Genomic DNA, 27,267 nt, shown 5'->3' on the forward strand with positions numbered 1-27,267 from the left:
TTTGCTTTATTATGCCCTTATTATTGTCTTGTGATGTGGGCAGCCTACCATAATATTGGTTGTCATCTTATTTATTTGGCATAATCAAAACCAGCGCGTGCATGTTGTACGATTGACACTGGCAATTGAATCGAAATTAAGATTTGTAGGTAAAGAAAAGTAGGTCTACCTTTCTGTTTTAGAGGCTTGTGTGTGGATTACATGTAATAGGCTATCTCAACATGCCCAATCCTATTCAACATCCAAAAAAGCTAACGGACGACATTTTGCACACCGTCTGCACATTCCTTTACATAATTGTTGTTCTAGTATGCAAATCAGAAAAACTTGACATCAAGCCAAAGTTGTTGTCGCCCATGTGTGTGTATGAGGTGTGACAGCATAAGTGAGCAATGGGCGGGGCTTATTTTCCACTTGCCTTTACTAGGCATTCGATTGGCCGAAATTCGGCATACCAGCGATAACGGAACGGGTTTCCTTTATTTTATGCAAACATGCGGTTTGTCGAATTGCTCACTTTTAAAGTTTTGGAAGAGATGCCATTTCTAGAAAAGTGTCAGCTCAAAGAGGGTGTGTGTGCTGCAGCTATAGTGCTTTAAACGCACGTGGGTTTGTTTTGGAGAAAGCTGAATTTTTATGTGACTCGGACCCGTCTACCTCCATGTTCGGACTGTTGTTCCACCTTTCCACCACCGGCCTGGGGACATTTTTATTCTCTTTGGAATGAATTTGTGGCTCACATTTGGGCGAACATTCTGTGTTGAGTTTGCAACCGGCTTTGAGAGTTCTACACGAGGTCGGCCAGTGCCCTTGAGAACAAGGCAACGAACGTCTGCAACTTGAACTTACAAAACAAACTGTCGACCGACTTCATTGTGGAACTCTTGGCTGTGCGAATTCCACGGAGTTTAGCCTGAAGACTGTAGCCAACAGTTAGACTAACTTCACTGGAGACACGAGCATGAAGGGGAGAGAGACGCCAAACACACGGCATGCATTCAAACACGCGCATTGCCTCCGGAGGCCGAGACCACAGTCAGCAGTTTCGACAAGACCTCAGTCGTAGTTGGAGCGTTTCAGCAAGGGTAAGTAGTGTTCGTTCATGCGAATTTTCTTCCCAAAGATCAAAACTAGAAATAAACATGAACTTCAAATACTTCCAGACATGATCTTTTGGAAGAATTTCAGAGAGGACGGTGATAATTCAGTTTGTCTAATGAGCGATTAGTACTTCAATTGAACCGATTTTTCCTTTGTTCACCGAACTCTTCACACTTGGTATATGAACTCTAATCAAGGAAATGTGGACTAAACTTCTTCTATTTTACCAAACTTTTCAAACCTTGGTAGGCCTATAATGAACTCTGTGCCTAACCAAGGAAATGTAAACTTAACTTTTTTTTACTTTTTGATACTAAACTCTTATGAACTCAAAGTGCCTGAAATTATGAATCTAAAAACTCTACTCTGTAACATGTACTGACTATTATCATGTGAAGAGACTTTCTTCAATGAACAAAGTTCAACCCTTGCATGCCGTGTGTCTGCTGTGTTGTCTATGGATTGACTCTGTGTGTGTGTTTTGTCTATGGATATGTGGTGTGTGCTTCGCCAGTGTCTACCAGTCTATGGAAGAGATGAACACATCATCAGTTTGAGCTAGCTCATTCATTTCAAAATTCAATGGATGGAGGTAAGCGAAGAACTAACAATTTCCTCCCAATATTCTCCTCATTTTTTTCATAAAAAAACCCTAAACATAATATAGGTGCTGGTTGATGTTGGTCAACGTTAATTTACCTTCCTTTGTGATGATGCCACTATGGCATCTAGTTCTAATGGTCTGTCTTGTATTGCATATGGTCGTAGCCAGTGATGCAAACAATAAGTTTTATTTTTGGGCAAAAGTTTTCTTGGGCTGTGAAGGACCAGTGTTTGACATGTTAAGTTTCTTCAATGTAATACTTAAATACTGGCATAATAATAAAAAGCCAAAGAAGTTTTGCATTTTTTTTATTAATTGTGGAAACACGAACTCCCCACATCATTTCTTTTACCACCTTTGGTATATGAAAATTAATTTTAATGACATCAACAAACATTCTCTTAATTAGGTCTTTGTTTGTTAAAGCTAAATGGTTTTCTCTTCAAACACATATATTAAAAATCTTTACTCGTGGACCTTTGGAAAACTTAGCTACATACATGTACCACATCAAGTAGAACGACTAATCAGACTGCTCTGACATAAACGACCGGATTAATTTAGTATAAAATTAGTCTAAAATAGAAACCATCTTAAGTTTGCAAGGAGTAGCAAGAAGTCACATTTATAAGCAGTAAGGGTGCCCTCTATTGTCAGACAAGCAAATAAATGATTAATAAGTCAGTTCTACCACAAAAATAAACTTCATAAATATAAAATCATATATATCAGATATCATGTATCAATATGCCTAAGTTTGTAATGAGTCGTGGGAATTGGAATTAGCATCAAACACCTCCTTTATAGTCAAAACTGAAAGAAATAATAATGTTCTGCCATGAGCTCTTAAAAATTTGCTTTATATCTTGTAACCAATGCTTTTGCATCTGTTTTTATGTATTCATTGATAAATACTTCAAAAAGTTTGTAATGAGTAGGCTTACTGAGAATATATATATATATGAGCACTCCCTCTATTGTCAAAATGATGAAAGTTCTGCCATAAGAATGAACTTAAATTAAGTTATAGGCACTGTATGCCTATCATGTATGCTTGCATGCCTTGTTTAATGTAAAGGATATACATTTATCTTTTGATACATTTTAGTCTAGTAGACACAGTTTGTAAAGAGTAGCAGGAAGTAGCGCTAGGATGACCACGCCCTCTATTGCCAGAGTGACAAATGAATAAAGTTAGGCCATTTTGTGTCCTTGTTTAGGGTTAAAGACGCTGTATCGTCATACGCACGAACGAAAAATGCTTGCCAAGCATATTTACCTTTGACACAGTGCGACGATAGCTGTTACATTTACCATCCCCGGAGGGCGTAGTCTAAATATAGATACGTGCTATTGCAATGGCATGGGATTATACGCACGATACGTGCTATTGCAATGGCATGAGTTTATACACACGATACGCACTATTGCAATGGCATGGGTGTATACACACGATACGCGCTATTGCAATGGCATGGATTTATTACACACGTCGATCGTGTTTATCTGTGTCTAGAGCTTTTCGTCGTGTTTTCATGTTTGAGTGTGCGCAACCACCGCACCTTATCCGTAGGGAAAGGACCTGCGGGTGTATTATGCGTTTTTGACGGCGCATCAAAATGGCCATGAAGAAGAGGTGAGGAACAGGAAAGTTAGAAGCAGTATCGGAATCTGCCAGCAAAAGAAGGAAATCTGTGCAAAACAGAGATTATCAGAAGGAAGTACACAGCAGGCTAGGTCAATCCAGCTGATGCGAATGATGAGTTCCAATCAATGCGAGAGCAGTGTAAATTCATTAACTCAAAACTGTCCCAGTTTGTCAAACATCTGATGACAGTCCTGTCCGCGATCTTGTTTACTTACTACACTGTTCATGTTCTAGATCTACCAGTAGACTTCTACTTGTGGTCAAGACCAGAGTTTACGACTAGAATATTCACCAGAAGGTAGGCTATTCAAGTTTTACTCGCATTTTACTCGCTCTCTCCACCTATGTATTAATTTTTGCTTCAGTTCATTGCTTTCGTTAGGTTAGGGGTCCATACTCTCGACAAGCTATGCTTTTTATCGGGGCCCCCTCCACAAGTGATGATATTACGAAAATAATGTTTAAATATTCCTTCTTTTTTGTTTTAAAGTGGATTAAAGAATTAATTATAATGAAACGGGCTTCTTATTGATCCTGGTTTTTTTTAAGAAAGAGCTTGGTTTCGGGGGTTTTTATTATAATTTTTTTGTACTAAAGAATATGCCTGAAAAATAGCTGGAAAGGTCTCATTGATTAATTTTGTTTTCATTATAAAAAAATAAAATCTAAATAAACGGTTAATAAGGCCTATGTGTTCACACAGCATGGTCGTCACAGGCATGCAACTGTAACTTAAACAAAAAGGAGGAAATTACAAAATGTCACAAAATTTTGTACGATATTTTTCAATTGAAAGTACTGAGAATAAAAAAAAAAATATATCAGCTGATGTAGTTGCATGCCTGACATCAGTGTGAAAACCCTTTTCTCCCTGGCATAGTCTAGGGACCCTCTAGAAAAAAATAAACAATACAACTGAAAATGGAGGGGAAAAACTTGGAAGAATAAATAAATGCCTTGTCGTGTAAACAAACGGTATCATAATTTATACTCATGGTCATACCATAAATGTGTTGTGTTTAATTTCACTTTTCAGTGATCAAGATAGTCTACTGGTGTCATCAACGCCAATAAAGAAAACCACAGCAAAGAGACTGTTTGGACCCATGGAGAAAGGAATGTCACTAGACCATGCAGACATTAACTCAGAACGGTTAGTAATAAAGTTGTCAAAGGTACAATCTTTCTAAAGGTTCTATGAAGAAGGGATGGCATTCAAGGACCTTGCAACTTGTCTTGTTTTATATATACTAAGGCTACTTGTGAACTGATCAACCACAACGACTGTGAATGCACAAAATAGATAATGGCCTGACGTTTCAACCCAGTCTAATTTCGAAGGCTAAATGCATACACTGTTAATTTTGTTTCTGAACAGACACAATAATCATAATTTGATGTTTGTTCACAAACGTCACTCATACAGGTTAAACAAGTCTAGTATCAAAACAAAAATGGGCATGACAGGTTGTTTTTGAAAGAACATTTATTGTAACAATTAGGATGCCTTTTATTCCAAATTACAACTAAACAGAAAAACAGTTAAAACTTTTAACTTGCCAATAAATAGACAGAAAATGCCTTGCCTTTATGCACTGCAAAAACTGGGGTGTAAAAAATTAACACCAATGTATTTTCACTTTATTGAGACCCTAAAAATAACCCAAATTAAAGGAACACGTTGCCTTGGATCAGTCGAGTTGTTCTTTGAAAAGCGTAACCGTTTGTAATAAAAAGCATATGGTTCAAAAGTAGAATACAATGATCCACACAAATTTGCCTCGAAATTGCAAGGTTTTCCTTTTACTTTGCGAATTAACACGGTCGGCCATTTATGGGAGAAATTTGACGCCCACAGATGGCCGACTGTGTTAGTCGATGAGGTAAAAGAATAACCACCCAATTTCGCGTAATACTAGTGTGGATCATTATATTCTACTTTTAAAATATCTTTCTAATCATAATGTATTTTATAACAAACGGTTACAAACACTTTTCAAAGACCAACTCGACCGATCCAAGGGAACAAATGAGTGTTATTTTCATGTTGCTAAACACCCAATGATGTAAACAATAAGTTGTTGTTTGTACATGTATCTTTGTTTGACATTGATCTTGTGTCAATTTTAACACCCAAGTATGTGCGCGTGTATCCTTGAATGTTTCGTAAAAGTAAGCTGTTTCCAAAATCAGTTGTTTTTGTTATATCAACAAACTACACCTCTAGTAACTAAATAAACCTTCCAAAGGATATTCTTAGGAACATACATATTCATTTCAATACATCCTCTTGTAATAAAATTTTTCAATTTTCAAGAGCTCCAGAACACTTTAACTCGTCAAACCAAGGTATATTTTTCTGATCTCATATTATTATTTCCCTTTCCCAGGTTTCCACATGTAAAAGAAATGGTCAGCACATCCCAAGCCCAAACCGCAGCCCTATAGCTACATCACAGATTCGATGGAGAGGATTGCAGCTAAAAGATCATAAGTGGGCGGGGCGGGTACATGGTTATTTATCATAGCATGTCACTTTTTACTTTATGTGATGATAATCCACAACGCATTTCTTTCACCATTGCAAAAGTGCCAGCCCGATCCATAGAAAAACTAGTCTAGGAGAGACTTGATGGGATGAACAAGAAGTAAAGAAATTGGAAATCTCATTCTTTTCACTTTGAAAAACAAAACCACTTGTTTGTTTGGGTTGAAATCATACATGTTCTGTAGTGCAGCATTGCAACACTAAATTTAAAAGATGTGTAAACTATTTTAATTTGTGGTCAGTCCATTAATGGTTTTAAAACCATTGGCGTTACATGGTTTAAAACTATTGCAGGTTAAATTTTTTGTAACGTCTGTTTTATAGACACTTTTTGGTAGTTGTCAAAGACCAGTTTTCTCACGTTGAGTATCTCAACATTTATATGCACAAAATGACAAACCTGTGAAAATTTGAACTCAATTGGTCATCAAAGTTGCGGTAAAATAATGGAAGAAAAAAACCCTTGTCACACCAAGTTGTGTGCTTTCATGTCTTGATTTTGAGACCTCAAATTCTAAATCTGAGGTCTCGAAGTCACATTTGTGGAAAATTACTTCTTTCTTGGAAAGTAAATAACTTCCGAGGGAGCCGTTTCTCACAATGTTTTACACTATCAACAGCTCTCCATTGCTTGTTACCAAGTTTTTATGCTAACAATTATTTTGAGTAGTTTACCAATAGTGATCATCTTGAAGATTGTTCATATCAGCCAAAATCACAACTATCAGCCAAAATTAACTCCCACTCTAATTTCCTAAATACATATGTACCAAGTGGAAGGTCTCATTTCTGACTTGATCATTAAATTTAACAAGTTGAGGTAAAATGACGTGTTCATGGATCATTTTCTTGTCTTTTGAGTATGTCCTTGTTATGAATGATACACCTTTGAATTAATGTAATTTCTTTATCCATAGTTTGTTTTTATTAATCTTATTCCTCATTTTGGCTTGACCCATATACATTGATGTGTCAATAGCATACTCAGTACTTCCACCAAATTCTGTGAAAAAAAACAAGCATGTTACTCGGGTGGGATTCAAACCAATGACCTTTGCAATTCTAGAGCCAATTAGACTAGTTTCTATGACACTGCTCTAGAATTGCAAATAATAATAATATAATAACATGCATTTATATAGCGCTTAATACAAAGTTTCTAAGCGCTGCAAGGGTCGTGGGTTCGAATACCACCCAAGTAATTTGTCTGTGATGGGTTTTTTTCAAAGAAGTTCCAAAATACAGTGGCTCACACGCATCGGTTTATATGGGTAAAACCACAATAAATATTCATAATCCCTGATGCAAATAAAACATATTCTAAATCTCATATTGTTGTTATACTTAATATTTTTGTGTGTAAAAAAAATTCACTATGTAGAAACCAGCTACATACAGCTGCTTATAACAACCCTCCTATGTCTCGATTGCAAAAATTAATGAGCTGAGCTTATAAATTAGTGTGGAGACACTCATACTAAAATATGCAACAAATAACAAGGGGAACAGATTGTGCGAGTTTTAAAAGTAGTTTGGGTTTGAACAATGGAAAAGTAATTGGAGTGAGACTTGAACCAGCAATCTTAAGATTAGCGTACATGCACTCTAACAAAATGAGCTAGCCAGCACTATGTTGGCTGTGTCCCTATTAATCAATTTCTGATGACAAATAGGGACACCGCCAGCATGGGCTGGATAGCTCAGTTGGTAGAACACTTGTACGTTAATTCAGAGGTCATTGGTTCATGTCTCGCTGCGGTTAATTTCTCTTTGTTCAAACTCAAGCAATTGAAATATTTTAGAACATGCTGAAAAATTGCAATATTATTTGTAATAAGAGCCTTCGAGGTCTGAACCCAATATAAACACCATTTGGTGCTAGAAACCTATCCCTTATTGATAAAACAAAACACATGGGATGAATCTACGGTTTATAGCACCAAGTCGCCCATGCTGCTAAAAAAAACATGCTGCCTATTATGCTGCATGCTGAAAAACTGTCATTATTGTGGATTTGCTCTGCTGCCAGCATGTCATCCCTGTAATCCATGAGCTGTATGTGTGTGTGTGTGAGGCACCCATTTCACCTTCTAGTGCAAAACTTATTCTCCTCCAGCAGCGTTATATCCCTGCGATTTCTACATCTGCACCATGGCAAAACTTCTTGAGGGGGATCTTGGGGTTCATGGCTTGTGCTTGTTAGCTGCAGAATGCAATTGACATGCTGCAAGCTGCTGTCTCTACAGCTCTGTGGTTACATTTTCAACCTCCTTGGAAGAGCGTTGAGATATTTCTGAAACGGTAGACACACATTATTGTTATTTACATTCAGGCATATTCATCCTAGGCTGTTTGACAATGTGTTGCTCTTGGGAAAACTAGACAACTGTGATAAGTGTACGATAGCCTTACACCATGTGAAGATCAGCCCTTCCACTATCTAAACTATTTGTTGATGTTGTTGTTTTCCAAAATTACCAGTATATCATGCCTGCACCTGCTCTAAATGTTTTATTTTATGTATTTATTTTGTATTTGTATATGCCCCTGTAAATATTTCCCTAATTTTTGGTTTGTAATTTTATGGTTTGATTCATAGTGTTTTTATGTGTATAAATATTATTTATTGTTCTCCCCCTTGCCTTGCTGTCTTTCTTCATTCAAGTTCAGTTAGTTTTCCATATACGTAAATATTGTTTTATGTTGATGAAATTCATCTATATATTTTCACAGACTGATTCAGGTACATGCAGCTCCTGTAAACCATATAATACATATTTTAACTTGTATTTGTACAAAAAAATAATAAACATTCAGAATACCTTGATAATGCTTTCTCTTCTTGAATTTGTTTCACACAGCATCAGATTTGCCTGTTCTCCCCTCGCCTTCAGTTGTTTCTGAATCCGACTCCTGAAAAAATACAGAATTTAATTATAGTGCCCTATCCGTTTGCCATAATAAATTGCTGTAAACAAATTGTTGGGTTTTTGTTGTAACATGTTTTCAGATTTACATTTAACTTACACATTTTGGGTAGTAAAAAGCTTCTCTTAAAATGTTACTTGCTGCAAAGTATTGAGGCATTTGGTAAAACAAAGTCACGCAAAATAATCCATCTCCGTTTTAGCACGCATGTAAAAACGTAATTACCAGTTATGCTATAAATACTAGTATAACTTACTGGTAACATATTTTACATGCTGTAATAATTGTTCGTCTCACCAGGGTATCAGCAAGTATAGTATTGTAAGGGTAGCTATCAGTATTTACCGTATAAGTTTAATGTAAATCTGTAGATTATAGATATTTGTGTTTTGTGTCCTGATCCTACAAGTACAATAAGTACTCAAACCGTTTGCCGTTTTCTCGAGAGAAAATGATGAAAATTCACCCGTTTTCCAGAACGGTGAATAATAACGAAAGTGACAATAAACACGATTGGATCGACTTGGATAAAACTAGGGTAACAGTAACACATAAGGCTAAAATAGTGGTAACGCTTACTTTATTATTGAGATCCCTGTTGTTGTTCCTCACTTCCTTCCGGTCCTTTTGTTTGTCTTGTGCCACACACACTCGCAAAGCTCGTGGGAAAGCTCCCCGTGTTCCACTGTTTTCTGGCAAGTGTTCTTGCAACAAGCACAGAGTGACGGGCTTACCATGAACAGTGTATCATCTCCGATTCCGCCATCTTTGTATTCACGACGAACTAACAGAGGGTGTAAGTCACCCTCGCAGAACAGCGTAAACAACTTTTATGAGCGAGAGGGCGCTATTGCAAAAACTGGTTTTTCTTTGACGATAGGGGGCCTTTAACTTGAAAAAGTTTGTAATGAGTTTGTAATGAGTACCTGGAATATTTAACATGAGCACCCCCTCTATTGTCAGAATGACAAAAGTTCTGCCGTAAGAACAAAGTTCTAGGGCCTATATCATGTATGGTTGCACGCCTGTGCTTTGTGTCAAGGCTAACATTTATCTTAGTGATAAAGAATAGTATTATTACTCCAAATTAGGTCATTGAAATTAAATTAATGGTGTATATCGTGTTTACTTGCGTGTCAAAGTTGGTGCAAAGACTAACTTTTATCTCTCAAAACACACTTAACAAGAGCTGTACTATTACCCAATTAATTAAGACTAGTTTAATCTAGTAGACACCACCATATTTTGTAATGAGACGTTGGAGTTTGCATGAGCATCAAGCATTAGCCACTCCCTTTCTGCCATGAACTCCAAAAAAATTTGGTTCTAGGGTCATGTATGCTTGTGCATCTGTGCTTATGTTAAGGCTCGTGATTATATTTGATAAATACATCAAAGAAAATTACTTAAAAGTTATATAACCTGCAGTACTTGCAGTTTATCCCACATAAATTACAGTAAAGACATTTGGATCTCCACTTTATTTGTTCCGAAGTGAATAATGTTCACATATTTTGTAATTTAAACCTTGGGTACAGTTTTTTCTGGGGCTGACTCTGATGTGAGCCACATTCACTTGGGCGTCCCACAGGGCTCTGTTATTGGTCCTCTTACCTTTACCATGTACTTAAGCCCTGTGGGCGATATTATTCGCCAACACAGCATCAAATACCATACATATGCTGATGATATCCAAATTTATATGGATTTCGACCCATCCATTCCCAACAACGCAGAATGTGCTCTTTTCACAGATTGTCAAACTGCATCACCGATGTTCAAAACTGGTTAATCGCAAACAAACTTCTTCTGAACAAAGACAAAAATAAGTTTTTCATTGCTGCTTCTCCTCATCACCAGAAAGTTCTCAGCCACTTGACTGTGAACGTGAACAACACAACATTTAAGCCATCTCAAACAGTGCGAAATTCAGGCGTCTTTTTCGACAGCTCCATGACAATGAGCACACACGTCACACGTACATGCAAGTCCATCAACTATCACATCAGAAACATCTCCAAAATACGCAAATATATTGACACAAACACATGCCACGCTGCTGCCAGAGCCCTTGTGTTGTCTAGACTGGATTATTGTAACTCTCTCCTCAATGGTATTAAGCAAGCTGACATTGACCGTCTACAAAGGCTCCAAAACAATGCTGCTCGTATCATTTTCTTGCAACCCAAATACACACACGCATCCACTCTTCTCAAACAATTGCACTGGTTACCAGTTAAACAATGCATCACCTTCAAAACATCAGTGAACATGCACAAAGCACTCTCCAACGTACTTCCACAATACCTTACAGTGTCGCTAAATTTCAACAAACCTGGCCGGAGTGGGCTCCGCTCCGGCCAGAATCTTACAATCCCTCGCACACACAAAATGGCAGGGGACCGGTCCTTTTCAGTCGCTGGTCCCCGGTGCTGGAACGCCCTACCAAGTCATATTCGGAACACCAACACACTCCAGACATTCAAGAGTAAATTAAAAACACATCTATTCTCATAATCGTCTTTTCCGTAGCACTCTTCCAGCACATTGAATTTTGTAAAATGCGCTTTATAAGTCTCATTTATTATTATTATTATTATTTAAGCGCAGCGATATAAACATAAGAATAAAACTGTAATACCACACAAGAAATGGAAAAAATGAGTTCTCGGACAGAACAAATATCAAGCGCGCACAACATTTTAAATGTGTATTGTCTGCGAAAGAAAGAAAGATTTCCAGAACAGAAGGACGAACAGGTGCATGAAGAATCCTGAGAAGTATCTCTCACTCCAGAGGGAACCAGGCGTACGCCAAGTCTGGTCCCCAACTGTTGAAGCCTGGACACAATGATCAGCCATGGTGGAACCAGACAGTGATGCTGTGGTAACGGGTTCGTAGGATTAGAAATAACTTGTGTTTTCCCCATCCAGGTTCAAATCCAAGTTTGTATTTGGTTTTACTGAGTCTTGGTTCTAGGGCCCAAAGGTTTCGCAAAGTAAACTAAATAAAAATCAGGAAAATTTAAGCCAAGACAAAGTAATTGTAACTACACTGTCGCCAACACATGGAAAGATGCGTGACCTGCTGGCAGAAAAGTACGTGGATCCGTTTGACAGAAATATACCACCAGGATTTAAATTGAACACTTGAGTAAATGGGGAATTCCTTAAAGGCAGTGGACACTATTGGTAATTACTCAAAATAATTGGTTGCATAAAACCTTTCTTGGTGACGAGTAATAGGGAGAGGTTGATGGTATAAAACATCGTGAGAAACGGCTCCCTCTGAAGTGAAGTAGTTTTCGAGAAATAAGTAATGTTCCACGAATTTGATTTTGAGACCTCAAATTTATAACTTGAGGTCTCAAAATCAACCATCTAAACGCACACAACTTTGTGTGACAAGGGTGGCTTTTTCTTCTATTATTATTTTGCAACTTCGATGACCGTTTGAGCTCAAATTTTCACAGGTTTGTTATTTGATGCATATGTTGAGATACACCAACTGTGAAGGCTAGTCTTTGACAATTACTAATAGTGTCCACTGCCAGAGATAGTGAAACAAAGATATTATATTTATTCACCTTACAACAGGGTATACATTATCAAGGGGGCAATTAGTCAATATTATGTTTTGTCTAGTGAAATTATACTACATGTAGGTGGGACTAAGTGTGGTGATGACCCACTAGGCTAGGGTTCACAGTAAACGGCTGTCAAAGCGAGGACAGTGGCTGGCGCAGTGTTTAGGGGATTCCTACTAGTGGAGCAAGCCCTTGGGATAACAGTCTCTGTGTGTTGGGTTGTTCCTTAACCCAAACAGAGCAGCTTTCCCTAAACAATCCTCAAGGATCCAATGATCTAATCCAGTCCTCCCTCCTCCAGTCGTCCACTGTTTCTCCTGATGAGATCCAGTAGTTCCTTGGAGTGCATCCCAAGTCTGTCACTTAGATTTGGGCAAAACATGCTCTTTTATATGCTCTACTAAGCCCCTCCCATGATCACTGCTTCATTTACAAAACTCTCCTATTGGCTAAAACAATGTGTAAAGAAAATGGGTAACACAACAAAAAAGTACAGTGACTAAAAGCTTAAACAATACACTCATAAATTCATGACTCTCCAACATGAACCCTGGTCAGTGACTACAACTTTTACAAGTAAATGCATACTCACACACAATATAAAGATACACCATATAGTGTAAAAAGCCCGGTCACACAGGCCCCGATAACGAGAACGATAACGATAAAAATGCACGCTCGCGATTGGTTGAATTGCTCCACGTAGAATACGCCCACGCTCATTCAACCAATCGAGGGCGTGCATTTTTATCGTTATCGTTTTCATTCTCGTTATCGGGGCCTGTGTGACCGGGCCTTAAACCAGCAACCCCAGTTTGAGAATTTGATACACTGGAAACCATAAATAGCCTTGGGCAAAGAATCACTGTCTGGGGAAAAAGGGTTCTCCCAAGAATGTTTACATTACAATTACCTTAATGACCCATTGGAGTTAAAGGGTCCTAGCTCTGTGGTTAAACCAGTGAGTGGAATCTACATACAAAATTTCATGTGCTCTATGGTTACAACAAACTGATACATGAATGCATAGACTTGGAAAAACAACCATTTCGTTTCACTGTCAAGAGCCAACGATGTGAACAATTCAAGACCCTGATGAATCTCCACAAGTTGGACTCTCTCAATATGATGCAGAAGATGGACTGCAGTAGAGACAACCAAAGTTGATCTCCACTAGTTACCAAAGTCATGGATCTGATTGGAAGGTAAGTACACCACTCATCAATAGATAATGGATTGCACATGATGTCATTGACCATCAAAAATCGTGCGCGCGTATAAAGGTATTGACCAAGAGTTGTGTGCATTTCGGACACGTGTGCACTTATCCAGTGTTTATAATTAAGTATTGCGGTTGATGACGCTATGTGCAATCCACCTATAGACCACTCTCAGATGATGTCACTATTTGATCACTCACCATGCTGGAGTACTCTAAATGAATACAACAGTTTTCCTGATTATCTATCCAGTGCAGCTTAGGGTGGCCTCTGCTACAACTTGTACCCATCTATAACTGCATTGGGCATGTTGGGTAGAGAGCATAACATGGGAGCAAAACCTCAGCTCTAACACCTGCATCGTCATTTGTAAGACACCAAAAACACACAATCAGCTCAGCCAGCCTTTTATTCATGATAAAGTCTCTGCTAAAACTCTTTAAAAAAACTGCTTAAAGGAACACGTTGCCTTGGATCGGTCGAGTTGGTCTTTGAAAAGCGTTTGAAACCGTTTTTTATAAAATGCATATGGTTGGGAAGATGTTGTAAAAGTAGTATACAATGATCCACACAAACATGCCTCGAAATTGCACGGTTTTCCTTTTACCTCGTCGACTAACACGGTCGGCCATTTATGGGAGTCAAATTTTTGACTCCCATAAATGGCCGACCGTGTTAATTCGCACAGTAAAAGGAAAACCACGCAATTTCGAAGCAAACTTGTGTGGATCATTGTATTCTACTTTTAAAACATCTTTCCAACCATATGCATTTCATAAAAAAACGGTTTCAAGCGCTTTTTATAGACCAACTCGTCCGATCCAAGGCAACGTGTTCCTTTAAGGATTTAATTTTCTTTAATTAAACTGGTGTACATTAAAGCAATTTGGACCTCAAATTTAAATTTCTATTAATTTACTATTAGAGATATAAACAGTTGGCATGGTTTGTTTTACATCATGTAAGTGGTGACTCTGACTGCGCATTTTAACAAACGTGTGAAATCTTGAATTGATTGTTGACATTCTTTTTTTTTCTCACTTTGTTCTAAACTCAACATGTTCTGGAAATGAAATGTCCTATGCAAAACTTAACACCTTTTTCAGACTGATTTCCCTGGTCTTATACAAATATTTTTTACTGGTGCTCTAAACTTTGTCGGGTGAGCCCCTGACAAGAGCTATTATCGAACGATCACTCACCCTCTTGTGGTGACATCATGCACCTCGGGCCAGCCCCAAGTGACCCAGTCATTCCACATACAGGGCACTTTGGGCTGACTTGGGTGAGCCCCTAGAAACAGTGGTGACGTTAAAGCTTTTTGAACGTACCAGGGGCAGACCGGGGATCGACCCATGGAAGGTATTGAATGCATAGTGTTTGTGTAAACAGTACTATTGTATTTTTAGCTACAGTACTATAGTTAATAACAGTACACTGTACACTCAGTTACGCTGTGCTCTTTGGGCTTAAAACAGTACTGCTGTTTATTTATGAAGCGATACAGCGATACATATCCAGAGAAGTGTCGAGATGAGAAGATAAGGCAAGAATATACAAGAAGACTGGATTGGGCTCACAGTGCATTTATTTTTTACTGGGCTAGCCAGAAGGTCTGTCAAGGAGAGCAGATAGAGAAGAACTAATGACCGAAAGAGAAAACAGGACATTTATACATTGGTCAGTGCATGGAGGAAGAACAGTGTGACATGGTCTAAGGGTACATTCAGACGTGGGGATAAACCCCTCAATCCAAAATATGCATGAGACTTTTCAAGGCTCAACCCCTCCCCCATTCGGAAAAAAAATTGCCCGTTTTAGAAGGCCTTTAGAAATCGCCGCCCAACTTCTTTTTTTTTAATTTTTTTAATTTTTGTTATAAATAAAAAATTCTGAAATTTAATTGTGGACAAAAAAGTGTTCAAAAATGCATCAAAAACCTCTGCATAATAATTTAAACTAACATGAGGTACACAGCATATGTTGATGGTTAATGTGGATGTACGATTGTGTCAAATTATTTCCTTCCAAACTAAAAGAAAATTGACTAAAAATGATGTCCAAAATCCTCCGCTCACTTCCTCTGCCTGTTGTGTCTTTGCTAGTGGAGTGCATTTAACGAGTTTGCTAAAACGAATTGGGAAAAACTTGTGCGCAATAAGCGTTTTGCGCTCTGCCGAATTTTAGTAGAACCTGCTGAGAGAGCAAAAGCGTGTGCAATATGCAAATTTGTGCTCTGATTGTACAAAGTTTGTACAAAAAAATGATGATTCTGATAAACTGCGTGCAATCTGAAGATTGTGCAAACATTGTAGATTCTGTTTTTTTCTGACACACGAGCGCAATTTGGCAATGCATGACGTTTATTTTTACTTTTATTCCCGGTCTGGCCCCAATGCGTGAGAAAATGTTTGCTGTGTGTGTGAGCGTGAGACAGAGCCCAAATGCTTGAGTCTCACGCCTAATGCGTGAGACTTGGTAGGTCTGCAATTTAAATGAGACGCTACACAACCATACACACACAAATGGGAAACTACACAACCATACACAATTAACGGGTAACTACACAACCATACACACACAAATGGGAAACTACACAACCATACACAATTAACGGGTAACTCCACAACCGTACACATGTCAATGGGAAACTAAACTGCGCCAATAAAGTATCTAAACACTTACAAATGGTCAGATTTATCGGAACCTGAAACAGTATACAAAAAAATAATTATTCATTTCTATTCACCGTTAACTTCTGCACATTTTGACACTTCTTTAGTTGCGCTACGATGTTGTTGGTTGGATTTATGGGCACTGGAGTGGCTTAAGGTCGAATTTCAAAAGTTGCAAAAGCCCCTATTCACCCCAATTCCAGAAGGGAACTCGCACAAGCACCACACACAGACAAAATCAAGACAAAAGAAACAAACTCGTTTCGTTTACTTGACCATGAAGTTTATTGACCGTGTCTATAACTCTAAAACTGCTGATATCCTGTCCTCAGTTCTTAGTGTGTCCTCCATCACTGTCCTGAACGCCAAGGAGTCGTCTTCTCATACTCCCAATGAGACCTCTGATCTGTACCTGGTCAATCCCCTGCCATTTCCTGATCAGGAAGCGTCGCAATCCCTCGAGAGTGGTGTCAGGCTTTATGGACTTGTTCACTTGCTTCTGCTGCAGAAGTCACCCTCGGATGGCCACTCCTTGACAGATCGTCCCCATTTCCCTGAGCTTGGTAGCCATTTCATCATTTACTGACTGTCGCTGGTGACGTTGTAACCATGAGCTGCAGCTCGCATCGACATACCGGCTTCTATCAAACCAACGATCCGTCCTCTTTCCTGTTTGGTCATTTGAGACATCTTTCCTGTTGTCTTGAACCACCTTTCCCTCTCTCATCATAATCAGAGATTCTGGCTCTTAACCCATATTGTTGTATGCCTCCCATCTTTGACCCCTTTGCTTGGTTACTGACAATTATTGCTGATGTTCATCACAAGTGATTTATCAAACAAGCGACAAAAAAAAATTGTTTATAAAAGGTGGGCAAAAGAAACGCTGATCTTACTCGTCACAATACAACGATTTAGCTTGAATAGGGGCTTTTACAACTTTTGAAATTCGACCTTAAGCCACTCAAGTGTCCATAAATCCACTAAACAACATCGTAGCGCAACACAAGATGTGTCAAAATGTGCAGAAATTAACGGTGACTCGAAATTAATAATTATTTTTTGGCATACTATTTCAGGTTCCGATATATCTTACAATTTGTAAGTGTTTAGATACTTTATTGGCGCAGTTTACACAACCATACACATGTCAATGGGAAACTACACAACCATACACAAGTCAATTGGACACTTCACAACCATACACAAGTCAATGGAAATTGACACAACCATACACAAGTCAATGGGAAACAACACAACCATATACAAGTCAATTGGAATATACACAACCATACACTTGAGTCAATGGGAATTGACACAACCATACACAAGTCAATGGGAATATACACAACCATACACAAGTCAATGGGAATTGACACAACCAAACACAAGTCAATGGGACACTTCACAACCATACACAAGTCAATGGGAATTGACACAACCATACACAAGTCAATTGGAATTGACACAACCACACACAAGTCAATGGGAAACTATACAACCATACACAAGTCAATGGGAATACACTCAAGCATACACAAGTCAATGGGAATATACACAACCATACACAAGTCAATGGGAATATACACAACCATACACAAGGCAATGGGAATTGACACAACCATACACAAGTCAATGGGACATTTCACAACCATACACAAGTCAATGGGAATTGACACAACTATACACAAGTCAATGGGAAACTATACAACTATACACAAGTCAATGGGAAATATATACAACCATACACAAGTCAATGGGAAACAACACAACCATACACATGTCAATTGGAATATACACACACCATACACAAGTCAATGGATTGGAATATACACATCCATACACAAGTCAATAGGAATATACACAACCATACACAAGTCAATGGGAATTGACACAACCATACACAAGTCAATGGGAATTGACACAACCATACACAAGTCAATGGGAATTGACACAACCATACACAAGTCAATGGGAATATACACAACCATACACAATTCCAGAGATGCCAAGTCCACAGGCCAGCAATGCGTGAGATTTTTCAAAGCTCAACCCCTCCCCCCAGATCTGGTCTGCCAGGGTCAATTTGATCCACAAAGCTAGGCTAAACTAAACCCCAAAAATTATTGCTTCTTCTGGTCTATTTGAGCCCAAACGACCGTGGCAGAAAAGGTTACGTCATCCTTGTGTATGGATCGACAGTGAGTACTAGCGTGTCTGTATGAACAAGCAAAACATCTGTCTCTCGCGTCTCTCTGCTGGCGGCCTTACCTTTATTTAGTCTCTGACAGTGCCGGTCCACGGTGTTTCCCTTCGTCGAAAAAGTTCCAAGTGGACATCGCAACAGAACAAGTTTTTAGTACCACTTTTTAAAATTGACGCAGGTTTATGACAATGAACAGGTTTTGTTTTACCAAGAAAGTGGCACATAAACACAGCTAGCTACACACATAGGACCGAGAATTAACACCAAAGTTTGGTTGTACTAGTTCCTTCCCTCAACAACTTTATTTAACAGTGATGTACCAGACTAATTTTTGATTGAAAACACTTTTGTTAAAGTAACATGAGCATGTGTGTAGGCTACGACTACTCAACTATAGTTGTGAGATATTTCAAATTTAAATTTCACTCTCGAAAACAATTTGAAGCTTCAAACAGCGTGTAAAATTTTTTTCTTGATCGAAGACAGGGCGAATCAGAATTTCAGCGGGCACAGAAATGGAATTGCATGCTGTGGCCCAAGGATATGAAGTGATTTGGCCGTATTTGTTGGGCTACATGATGACCGTGAGGTCCATATAGCGGATCCAAACTCTGTGGAAAACGCATGCGCAATGTAATGAACTGGAACTAGCCATGGGTGTGAGGGGGGGGGGGGGTCGCTGATGCAAGACCAAATATTCTACCTCATGGGCTAGTTTAGTCCGCTGGACAATAATAAACTCACTGTGAACACAAGCCCATTTTGGATTAAGTCCTTTTTATCTTTTGGACACCTGCGGTGCTTTGAATAAGGGTTTGTTTAACCATCGAGGTAGAAATCTCCATGGTTCAACTCCTCCTCTAAACCTACCAATGAAGGTGGCTAGAAGTCATTAGAATAAAAAAACATAAATATTGTTAAATCCCAGACAGCCAGTCTGGACACATGGTGTTCTGGGTGGCAATTGTAATTGGGATGGGCTGTGTGTGAAAATGAGAGGCCCTTCAAAGTACAAGTTTACATTAGCCATGAACTGTCCGAAATTGTCAGACTCTGGTGTTTCTAGCCTCAGGCGAAGATTATAGTTGTTGAATCAAATGAGATTCAAGTGCAACCATTATTAGCTAGATTGTAAAGGATACCAGTTGGTAAGGATTAATCATTTTGTTTCTCCTATTTGCAGAGGATTGACTTGGACCAGTGCTGCCTTGGATCTAAAGCTTACCTCTACTTCAAGATGTGCCGCAGCATGTGCCGCAGCAGGAATATGGATCATCTACTGGGCATCCACTTTGACTATGAGATCTTGAAAACAACATAATATTGTTCTAAAGATAAGGTAGGCTACTTAGGTTGATGCAAAACTGGCTAAATTATACTTTAAAAGTAGATTTAGGTGACTTTTTGCTTCGCCAACAAACGCCACTGCACATGGATTATCAACAACAGTTATAACAACATGGATAATCCATGTGCAGTTCATCAGCCATTCATGGCAGAGTTTCAGATTATGGGCCTTATATACCTTCTATCAAGTGGCCTATTTGATTTGAGTTATGTAAGTTGTAAATTGTTAATGGAAGAAAAAACACCCTTGTCACACAAAATTTTGTGTTTTCTGGTGCTTGATTTCGAGGCCTCAAACTCAAATTCTGAGGTCTTAACACCAAATCCAAATGTTTTAGTGAGAAATATTTTCTTTTACGGAAACGATGTTACTTCAAAAGAAGCCGTTTCTCACAATAGTTGTCAAAGACCAGTCTTCTCACTTGGTATATCCCAATAATGCATAAATTAACATTTAAAATAACAAACCTGTGAATGCAAACATGTCATGGTTCTAGTATGAACTTCAGACCAAATTTGAACAGTGATGTTTTTTTCCTTTCTAATCCTGTAGAGTACGTTTCACAAAAAGCGTAGAATTATTGTTTTTTCTTAAGCTTTGTCCGAGATCAAGAGAAGACACACGATTTAGAGAAGACACCCAGGTAGAAGATCATGAATTACCAGACTATTTCTCATGGAAGAAGCCAAATCTTGCTCTAACATCTGATGAACTCAAGTGAGTCTGGAAACAAGTCTACAAGTGAGTCATAATTTTAATGTAAATGTTTTACTTAAAACCCTCTGGCAGAGATCTTACCCCAAGTTCGTAGTCAGAAGTTGGAATCCATTGAAGGCTGCAGTCATGAGGTTTCATATATAAAGCGGGCTCGGACCCCATGCTATAAATGGTATGTCCCCCCAGAGTCAAGAAGGATTGACGCCCCTGGTTTGTTAGAATATAGCTGTCGATGCTGTTTAAAAAAAAACCTTTTATAGAATATTTAGTGCTGTATTTCCTTTTTGTTTTTGTTAAATGAAGTGCATTATGGGGTTATTATTTTTTTAAATTGCTGATAGTATCCCACCTCCGAAAGATTAATTTAAGTGCCAAATAATGGCTCAGAATGCACGACAGCTGAGCATCTAGGAGGCCAAAGAAATCTGGGCCCCTTAAACGGGCTGCGGGCCCCTTAAACGGGCTGCGGACCCCACGCCGTATTGGCTTCGCCTACCGTGTCTCTGGCAAAACCCAGCACCCCTTGGAATAAAAGTGCTCTTGCAGGCCTGGAGGTTTCATACCTCACCCTGAGGAAAATCATGTTTTTCCCTGACAGCTTACCTGTCTTGCACCAAGTAAAGCCTTTTAGGAAACCAAGGTTTTGTGTTTAGGGTTCATATGTTAAAGCGCCCCTGTACGCCAGAGGTTGTTCAAGGGAAGGTGTACATTTGGTGATCAATCTAAAGTTAATTGCAAATAAGCCCTTGGTTAGAAGCCTTTATCAGTGTTTGTAAAAAAATGATCTAGAGAAACGTTACACTGTGAAGTAATGGAGAAAATGATCTGCCTTGATAAAATGTTTTCAGTAGTCCGTTCTGTATCATGTGGATAAAATCAATGAACATTTTGGACCCGAAATCTAAAAATGTTTTGATGCCGGCATCACAGATTTTTAAATATTTTTTGACTAAAAATTAAACTTCACAAAGTTCTCAATAAATTTTTAACTATTTCTCATATACCCTTTCCACAGAGATAAAATGTGTTCAGTACTCCATTCTGTATCATATGAAAACTTCATCCCTGTGCCACTGATGGGTGCACTGAATTTCACTGGGTGCTTCTCAAAAGTTTGTCTGTCTTCATGCCTACCGACTTCCCCTGATCTCATCAGCGAGTCAACCTTCAAGAGACAAACACTCTCTCTGTTTCACTGGAAACATTTTCAGCGTTGGAGAATTTGGTCAGCCAACTCTCAATAGCAGGCAGTATTCAGCATTTTTGTTGTTGGAGATTTTGGTTAAGTGTTAGCTCATCCTCTAAACCATCAAAATGGTTCACAATAACAGTTAGATGACTTGTGAAACTCTATGAATGTGAACTGAAAAGTGAAATTAAATTGGTACAAGAAGTATTGTGTACTAGATACAGGCTTGAAATACTAGCACCGCACACTTTGGAGTGTTACACTTGAAATGTAATTGTACCAACATTTAAGACAATCTGCATTATCAAAATCTTCACACATTGAACTCACTTTGAGATATCGTAGCTACTTCCTGATTGCATTGAAATATACAGGATATAATTCATCCTTTAAACAAATTATTTGATCTTTCCTAAACAAAATCATTGGTTTTTAAGTAAAGCTTGGTCAGATATCAGTGTAAGAATTTATTCTGAACTGGTTTAATAACACTGTGTTAGGTCATTTTCCCTCCAAACTGCAGGTGAAAGCTGAGACAGGACAGTTGCCACCTCTACACCCTACGCCTCTTCTTCCCACCCTGCAATCTTGCCTGCACCATTCCAGTTGTACTACTTGCTGCTCTCCATATTGTCCAAGAGTCTCTGCGCCTCTGATGATGCATACAGCGTATAGCCTTAAGGTAATCCATGCTTACTGTTTGCTTTCTCTGCTAGTAATCTTGATTATATATGCACATGTAATAACTCTGAGGGTATTTTACAGAAGTCTTTTTACGTCGCATCTTTAAAGCGGCAGGGTAAACTTTTGGTAATACTGTCCAAGACCGGTATCCTCACTTGTGTATCACAACATTAGCACCAAATAACAAATCTGTACAAATTTGGGCTCAATCATCTGCCATCAAAGTTGCAAGAAAATAATGAAAGAAATAATTGTATAGAAGTACATGCTTCCACATGCTTCAAAGAGGCTTCATGTGTAAAGCCTTTCACAGATTCAAAAGTGTTTGTGCAAAAATTACCTCTTTCTCTAAAACTCCATTCTGCAAAGTGGGTAATTTCTAGCACTGTTTATAACTTACAGCTCTTCAGTGCTATTCACCTGATGTCATAAAATTGTATAGTCCTTACCTTGGAGTATCTACCAAAGTACACCCGGCCATAACACAATGCTCCTCTACCAACTTTTCTAGTCCTTGGCTCACTGTTCAGTCCAGCGGGATGACATGATGCAGATATTCATCTATGCATCTTGTATAACCTTATCTGTTTGGGTCGAGATCCCTCTAATCTGATTTATTTAAAATAAAGTTAATCTTCAGGGGAAAAGAACAGAGAATTGTACAGTAAACTCCAACAAGTCTTGAATGAATTTGGCAAAATGTATGGGATTTCATTTGAATGAAGGCAAAGAATTTGTAAAGCAAAAGACAAGTTTGGCTATTAATGCTATCCAATTTATCCAGGGCTTCCAGCTGGATTTGTTTGTGTTTAAAGCTTTCGTTTGTTTGATTTGTTGACCCCAAATCGGAAATTTTTGACCATACCCGCATGGTCGATTTTTTTCAGTTCGTAACCAAAACCCAAACTTACAAAATTCGGAATAAATCTCAAACTTTTGCTTGTTTACCCATCCCACACTGATAAAATGTGTTCAGTAGTCTTTTCTGTATCATTTGAAACCATAAAATCACCAAAAATTTGTTGACCCCAAATTTGAAAATTTTGTGATGCCGGCATCACAGATTTCTATAATTTTGCCCCAAAACCCAAAACTTACAAAATGCTCAATAAATCTCAAACTTATGCTCGATTACCCATCCCACACTGACAAAATGTGTTCAGTAGTCCTTTCTGTATCATTTGAAACCATAAAATCACCGAAAATTTGTTGACCCGAAATCTGAAAATTTTGTGATGCCGGCATCACAAATTTTTTGGATTTTGGACCAAAAGCACAAACTTACAAAATGCTCAATAAATCTCAAACTTTTGCTCGTTTACCCATCCCACACTGATAAAATGTGCTCAGTAGTCCTTTCTGTATCATTTGAAACCATAAAATCATCAAAAATTTGTTGACCCGAAATCTGAAAGTTTTGTGATGCTGGCACCACAGGTTTTTGTGATTTTGGACCAAAACTCCAAACTTACAAAATTATCAATAAATCTCAAACTTTTGCTCGTTTACCCATCCCATACTGATGAAATGTGTTCAGTAGTCCTTTCTGTATCATTTGAAACCATAAAATAACCCAAACTTTGTTGACCCGAAATCTGAAAATTTTGTGATGTCGGCATCAAAACCCAAAACTTACAAAATGCTCAATAAATCTCAAACTTATGCTCGATTACCCATCCCACACTGACAAAATGTGTTCAGTAGTGGTTTCTGTATCATTTGAAACCATAAAATCACCGAAAATTTTGTTGACCCGAAATCTGAAAATTTTGTGATGCCGGCATCACAGATTTTTTGGATTTTGGACCAAAAACACAAACTTATAAAATGCTCAATAAATCTCCAACTTTTGCTCGATTACCCATCCCACACTGACAAAATGTGCTCAGTAGTCCGTTCTGTATCATTTGAAACCATAAAATCACCGAAAATTTGTTGACCCAATTCTGAAAATTTTGTGATGCCGGCATCACAGATTTTTTTATAATTTTGGGCCCAAAAACCCAAACTTACAAAATGCTCAATAAATCTCAAACTTTTGCTCGCTTACCTATCCCACACTGACAAAATGTGCTCAGTAGTCCTTTCTGTATCATTTGAAACCATAAAATCACTGAAAATTTGTTGACCCGAAATCTGAAAATATTGTGATGCCGGCATCACAGATTTTTTATAATTTTGGCCCAAAAACCCAAACTTACAAAATGCTCAATAAATCTCAAACTTTTGCTCGTTTACCCATCCCACACTGACAAAATGTGCTCAGTAGTCCTTTCTGTATCATTTGAAACCATAAAAACACCGAAAATGTGTTGACCCGAAATCTGAAATATTTGTGATGCCGGTATCACAGATTTTTTAAATTTTGGCCCAAAAACCCAAACTTACAAAATGCTCAATAAATCTCAAACTTTCGCTCGTTTACCCATCCCACACTGATAAAATGTGTTCAGTAGTTAGTCCTTTCTGTATCATTTGAAACCATAAAATCATCCAAAATTTGTTGACCCGAAATCTGAAAATTTTGTGTTGCCGGCATCACAGATTTTTTAAATTTTGGCCCAAAAACCCAAGCTTACAAAATGCTCAATAAATCTCCATCTTTAGCTTGTTTACCTATCCCACACTGACGAAATGTGCTCAATAGTCCTTTCTGTATCATTTGAAACCATAAAATCACCCAAAATTTGTTGACCCGAAATCTGAAAATTTTGTGATGCCTGCATCACAGATTTTTTAAATTTTGGCCCAAAAACCCAAGCTTACAAAATGCTCAATAAACTGCTGACGTTTTACCAAACTGCCATGTGATTTTCATATCTTCATATCTAGGCTTATAGTTGGACTAAGCAGAAGGAGTTATGGTGCATTGGTCATGTTATGTACCTGAATTCCTCAAAATTGCAAGGATTTTAAAAACCATTTTGTTGTATTTTCCAATTATTTAAATAAGCACCAATTGTGCACAGGGAAAAAGGAATCTTTAGCTGTGTAAATGATGCTGCTGCTGTTTTACAAGATAATTAGCTTAGGTTTTTTTTCTTTGGTAAGATCAAGTTGTTACTGTTGGATCAATGCTTGTTGCAGCTGTAACCAGCTTGGCTAGATCATATATTTTTTTTAGATATTAGTAGAGCGTGATGTGGCTCTTGAGGGTCCCTGATCATCTTTGACTTGACTTTTGAGTTCTTCAAAAGCTGCCTTCTCAGAGTTAAACAATTTGTCATAAGAAATGCTTGTACTGACAAAACTTGTCATTGAAGCAAACCCAAGTCTCAAAAGAAGGCTGGTGTTCTTGAACACATCCGTCTCTGCATGTATTTTACAATTTAAGTTTCGTTTGTTTTTTAAGAATAGTACCTTTAGTTTCACATTAGAACCTTGTTAGTAGTGGTAGAGTACTTAGCCTAGTGTTTCTACTCAATCTGAGGCCCTGAGGGATCTATCATTGGGTCCCATGGACCCCCCCCCCCACCATTATCAACTAAGGAAGTACTCTTCAATTCACACCGAATCCCATTCAGAGCTTTTGGGGATCTGGTTTTTAATTCACCCCTCCCCCCCCCTTCCCCCTGCTCTACAAGGTGGTCACTTCAGCTACTATACTGAAGCTGCCCTTTCTGGTGTGTTTTAATTTTCCTTAGGGGCCTATAGTCCTGAACAAACTTACAAGTGAAAATTTACAACTGCCCCCTGTTGGCTGTTTGTGTGATCTGGATCAATTACCTTGTGTGTGGGTGGAGCTACACTGCACTCTGTACTTCTTGTATGAGGCAGTTTCAGTCAGTGAGTTTTGTAACAGACACTTGTTTTGTCATCGATTGTGAAACTAAAACTAAAAAGGGTGCATTGTTAATTCTAACACATCGTCAAACAGAAATTTAAACCATTCCGGCTGTAGGGAATTTACTTTACGAACATGATCTTTGAGACCCAACAACGGAATAAGAATAACATCCCCACCCATTTTATGTTTTTTTTTTGTCTAGGACTTTCCACCAATGAAAATGTAGCTTTACTAACCAATCCGCTGACTGACAGGAGCTGGTGCGGTCTGAAACTAAGCAATGCACATGCGCAATCATTCACAGTGCACTTCCTTGTTATATAATGTACAAGTCGTGTGTATTTGTTGTGTACGTGCTCGTGGAAAAACTGCTCCAAAAGTAGATGTAAAATATCAAATAAGCCACCTCGGTAAGTTTTGAAAAATGCCCAGTTATGCCGTATGGTACTCAGGTGTCATGTCATGTGAGTTTCACCAGACAAACAGGAACAATAATGACAAGTAAGCCATCTTGAATTGGTTGACTCGTCTACTTTTTAGATTGTGCCAAAATCGTTTCCGTATCCTGCCACCAGTTTTTTTTTTTCATTGAGGAGGGGTAGCTAAAGTAGGCGAGACTCCTATAACTCTGATGAGGTTCGTTCCGCTATCGTCTCGCGTCTCCACGTAGGAGAGGAGAGTGGAAAGAATCGCATAGTTCTCCCCTACTCTAGAGGAGAGTAGTCACAGCCCCAAAAAACATGGCCAAAGTCAAGTTGAGTTCTGTGAGACTTTGGGCCAAAGCAAATAATATCACAGGCGGCACCACTTTTTTATTTCACTCATTTGTAAAAAGAAAACAGGATATCTCATTGAGGTAAATTAGATACTATATTATTTCAAATCGTATGAGGCGCCGTACAGAAATTTTCCAAAATAGTTAGATAACCCGAATTGGTGGTGTCCTGTTTTCAAGGTATTATGTTGTTTTTCTTTAATTGGATACAAAATAATGATGATGCCATTATCAACTGGTGCCCTGATTAC

The 27,267-nt window shown here is 38.3% G+C and overlaps 2 protein-coding genes and 1 long non-coding RNA gene across 7 annotated transcripts in view; 2 read left to right on the forward strand and 1 right to left on the reverse strand.

Annotated features, from left to right (window-relative positions):
* Window positions 1-544: 544 nt before the first annotated feature.
* LOC139935988 (adhesion G protein-coupled receptor L3-like) overlaps window positions 545-27,267 on the forward strand; it is a 64,268-nt gene continuing 37,545 nt past the window's right edge. Inside the window, exons 1-7 of one of the 5 annotated variants that reach the window (XM_071930661.1) lie at window positions 545-1,085; window positions 1,616-1,693; window positions 13,481-13,620; window positions 19,700-19,855; window positions 20,440-20,605; window positions 21,597-21,862; window positions 22,294-22,452. In XM_071930661.1, coding sequence (XP_071786762.1) covers window positions 22,426-22,452 — 27 coding nt within the window. In that variant the 5' untranslated portion in view covers window positions 545-1,085; window positions 1,616-1,693; window positions 13,481-13,620; ... (2 more) ...; window positions 21,597-21,862; window positions 22,294-22,425. Of the gene's footprint in view, window positions 1,694-13,254; window positions 13,621-19,699; window positions 19,856-20,439; window positions 20,606-21,596; window positions 21,863-22,256; window positions 22,453-27,267 lie in introns of those variants that run through there. The other 4 variants (XM_071930663.1, XM_071930664.1, XM_071930662.1 and 1 more) reach the window with 4 other exon arrangements.
* LOC139936517 (uncharacterized) lies at window positions 3,153-6,102 on the forward strand. Its single transcript, XM_071931348.1, has 3 exons — window positions 3,153-3,651; window positions 4,390-4,506; window positions 5,744-6,102. The coding sequence occupies exons 1-3, from the start codon at window positions 3,479-3,481 to the stop codon at window positions 5,799-5,801; spliced, it is 348 nt and encodes a 115-aa protein (XP_071787449.1). The 5' UTR covers window positions 3,153-3,478; the 3' UTR covers window positions 5,802-6,102.
* LOC139936518 (uncharacterized) lies at window positions 6,230-9,751 on the reverse strand. Its single transcript, XR_011785967.1, has 3 exons — window positions 9,409-9,751; window positions 8,724-8,814; window positions 6,230-8,194 (listed from the first exon to the last, which is right to left on the reverse strand). It is a non-coding gene; the product is annotated as an uncharacterized lncRNA (long non-coding RNA).

Source organism: Asterias amurensis, chromosome 4 (genome assembly GCF_032118995.1).
Source record: "Asterias amurensis chromosome 4, ASM3211899v1".
NCBI classification, from domain to species: Eukaryota; Metazoa; Echinodermata; class Asteroidea; order Forcipulatida; family Asteriidae; genus Asterias; species Asterias amurensis.

What these genes read in the sequence shown, in the direction of transcription:
- LOC139936517 (XM_071931348.1), top strand. Translation starts at nt 3,479, where the DNA reads ATGCGAGAGCAGTGTAAATTCATTAACTCAAAACTGTCCCAGTTTGTC. An exon ending in ACTAGAATATTCACCAGAAG is followed by an intron (nt 3,652 to 4,389) that starts GTAGGCTATTCA and finishes TTCACTTTTCAG; the next exon opens with TGATCAAGATAGTCTACTGG. An exon ending in GCAGACATTAACTCAGAACG is followed by an intron (nt 4,507 to 5,743) that starts GTTAGTAATAAA and finishes TCCCTTTCCCAG; the next exon opens with GTTTCCACATGTAAAAGAAA.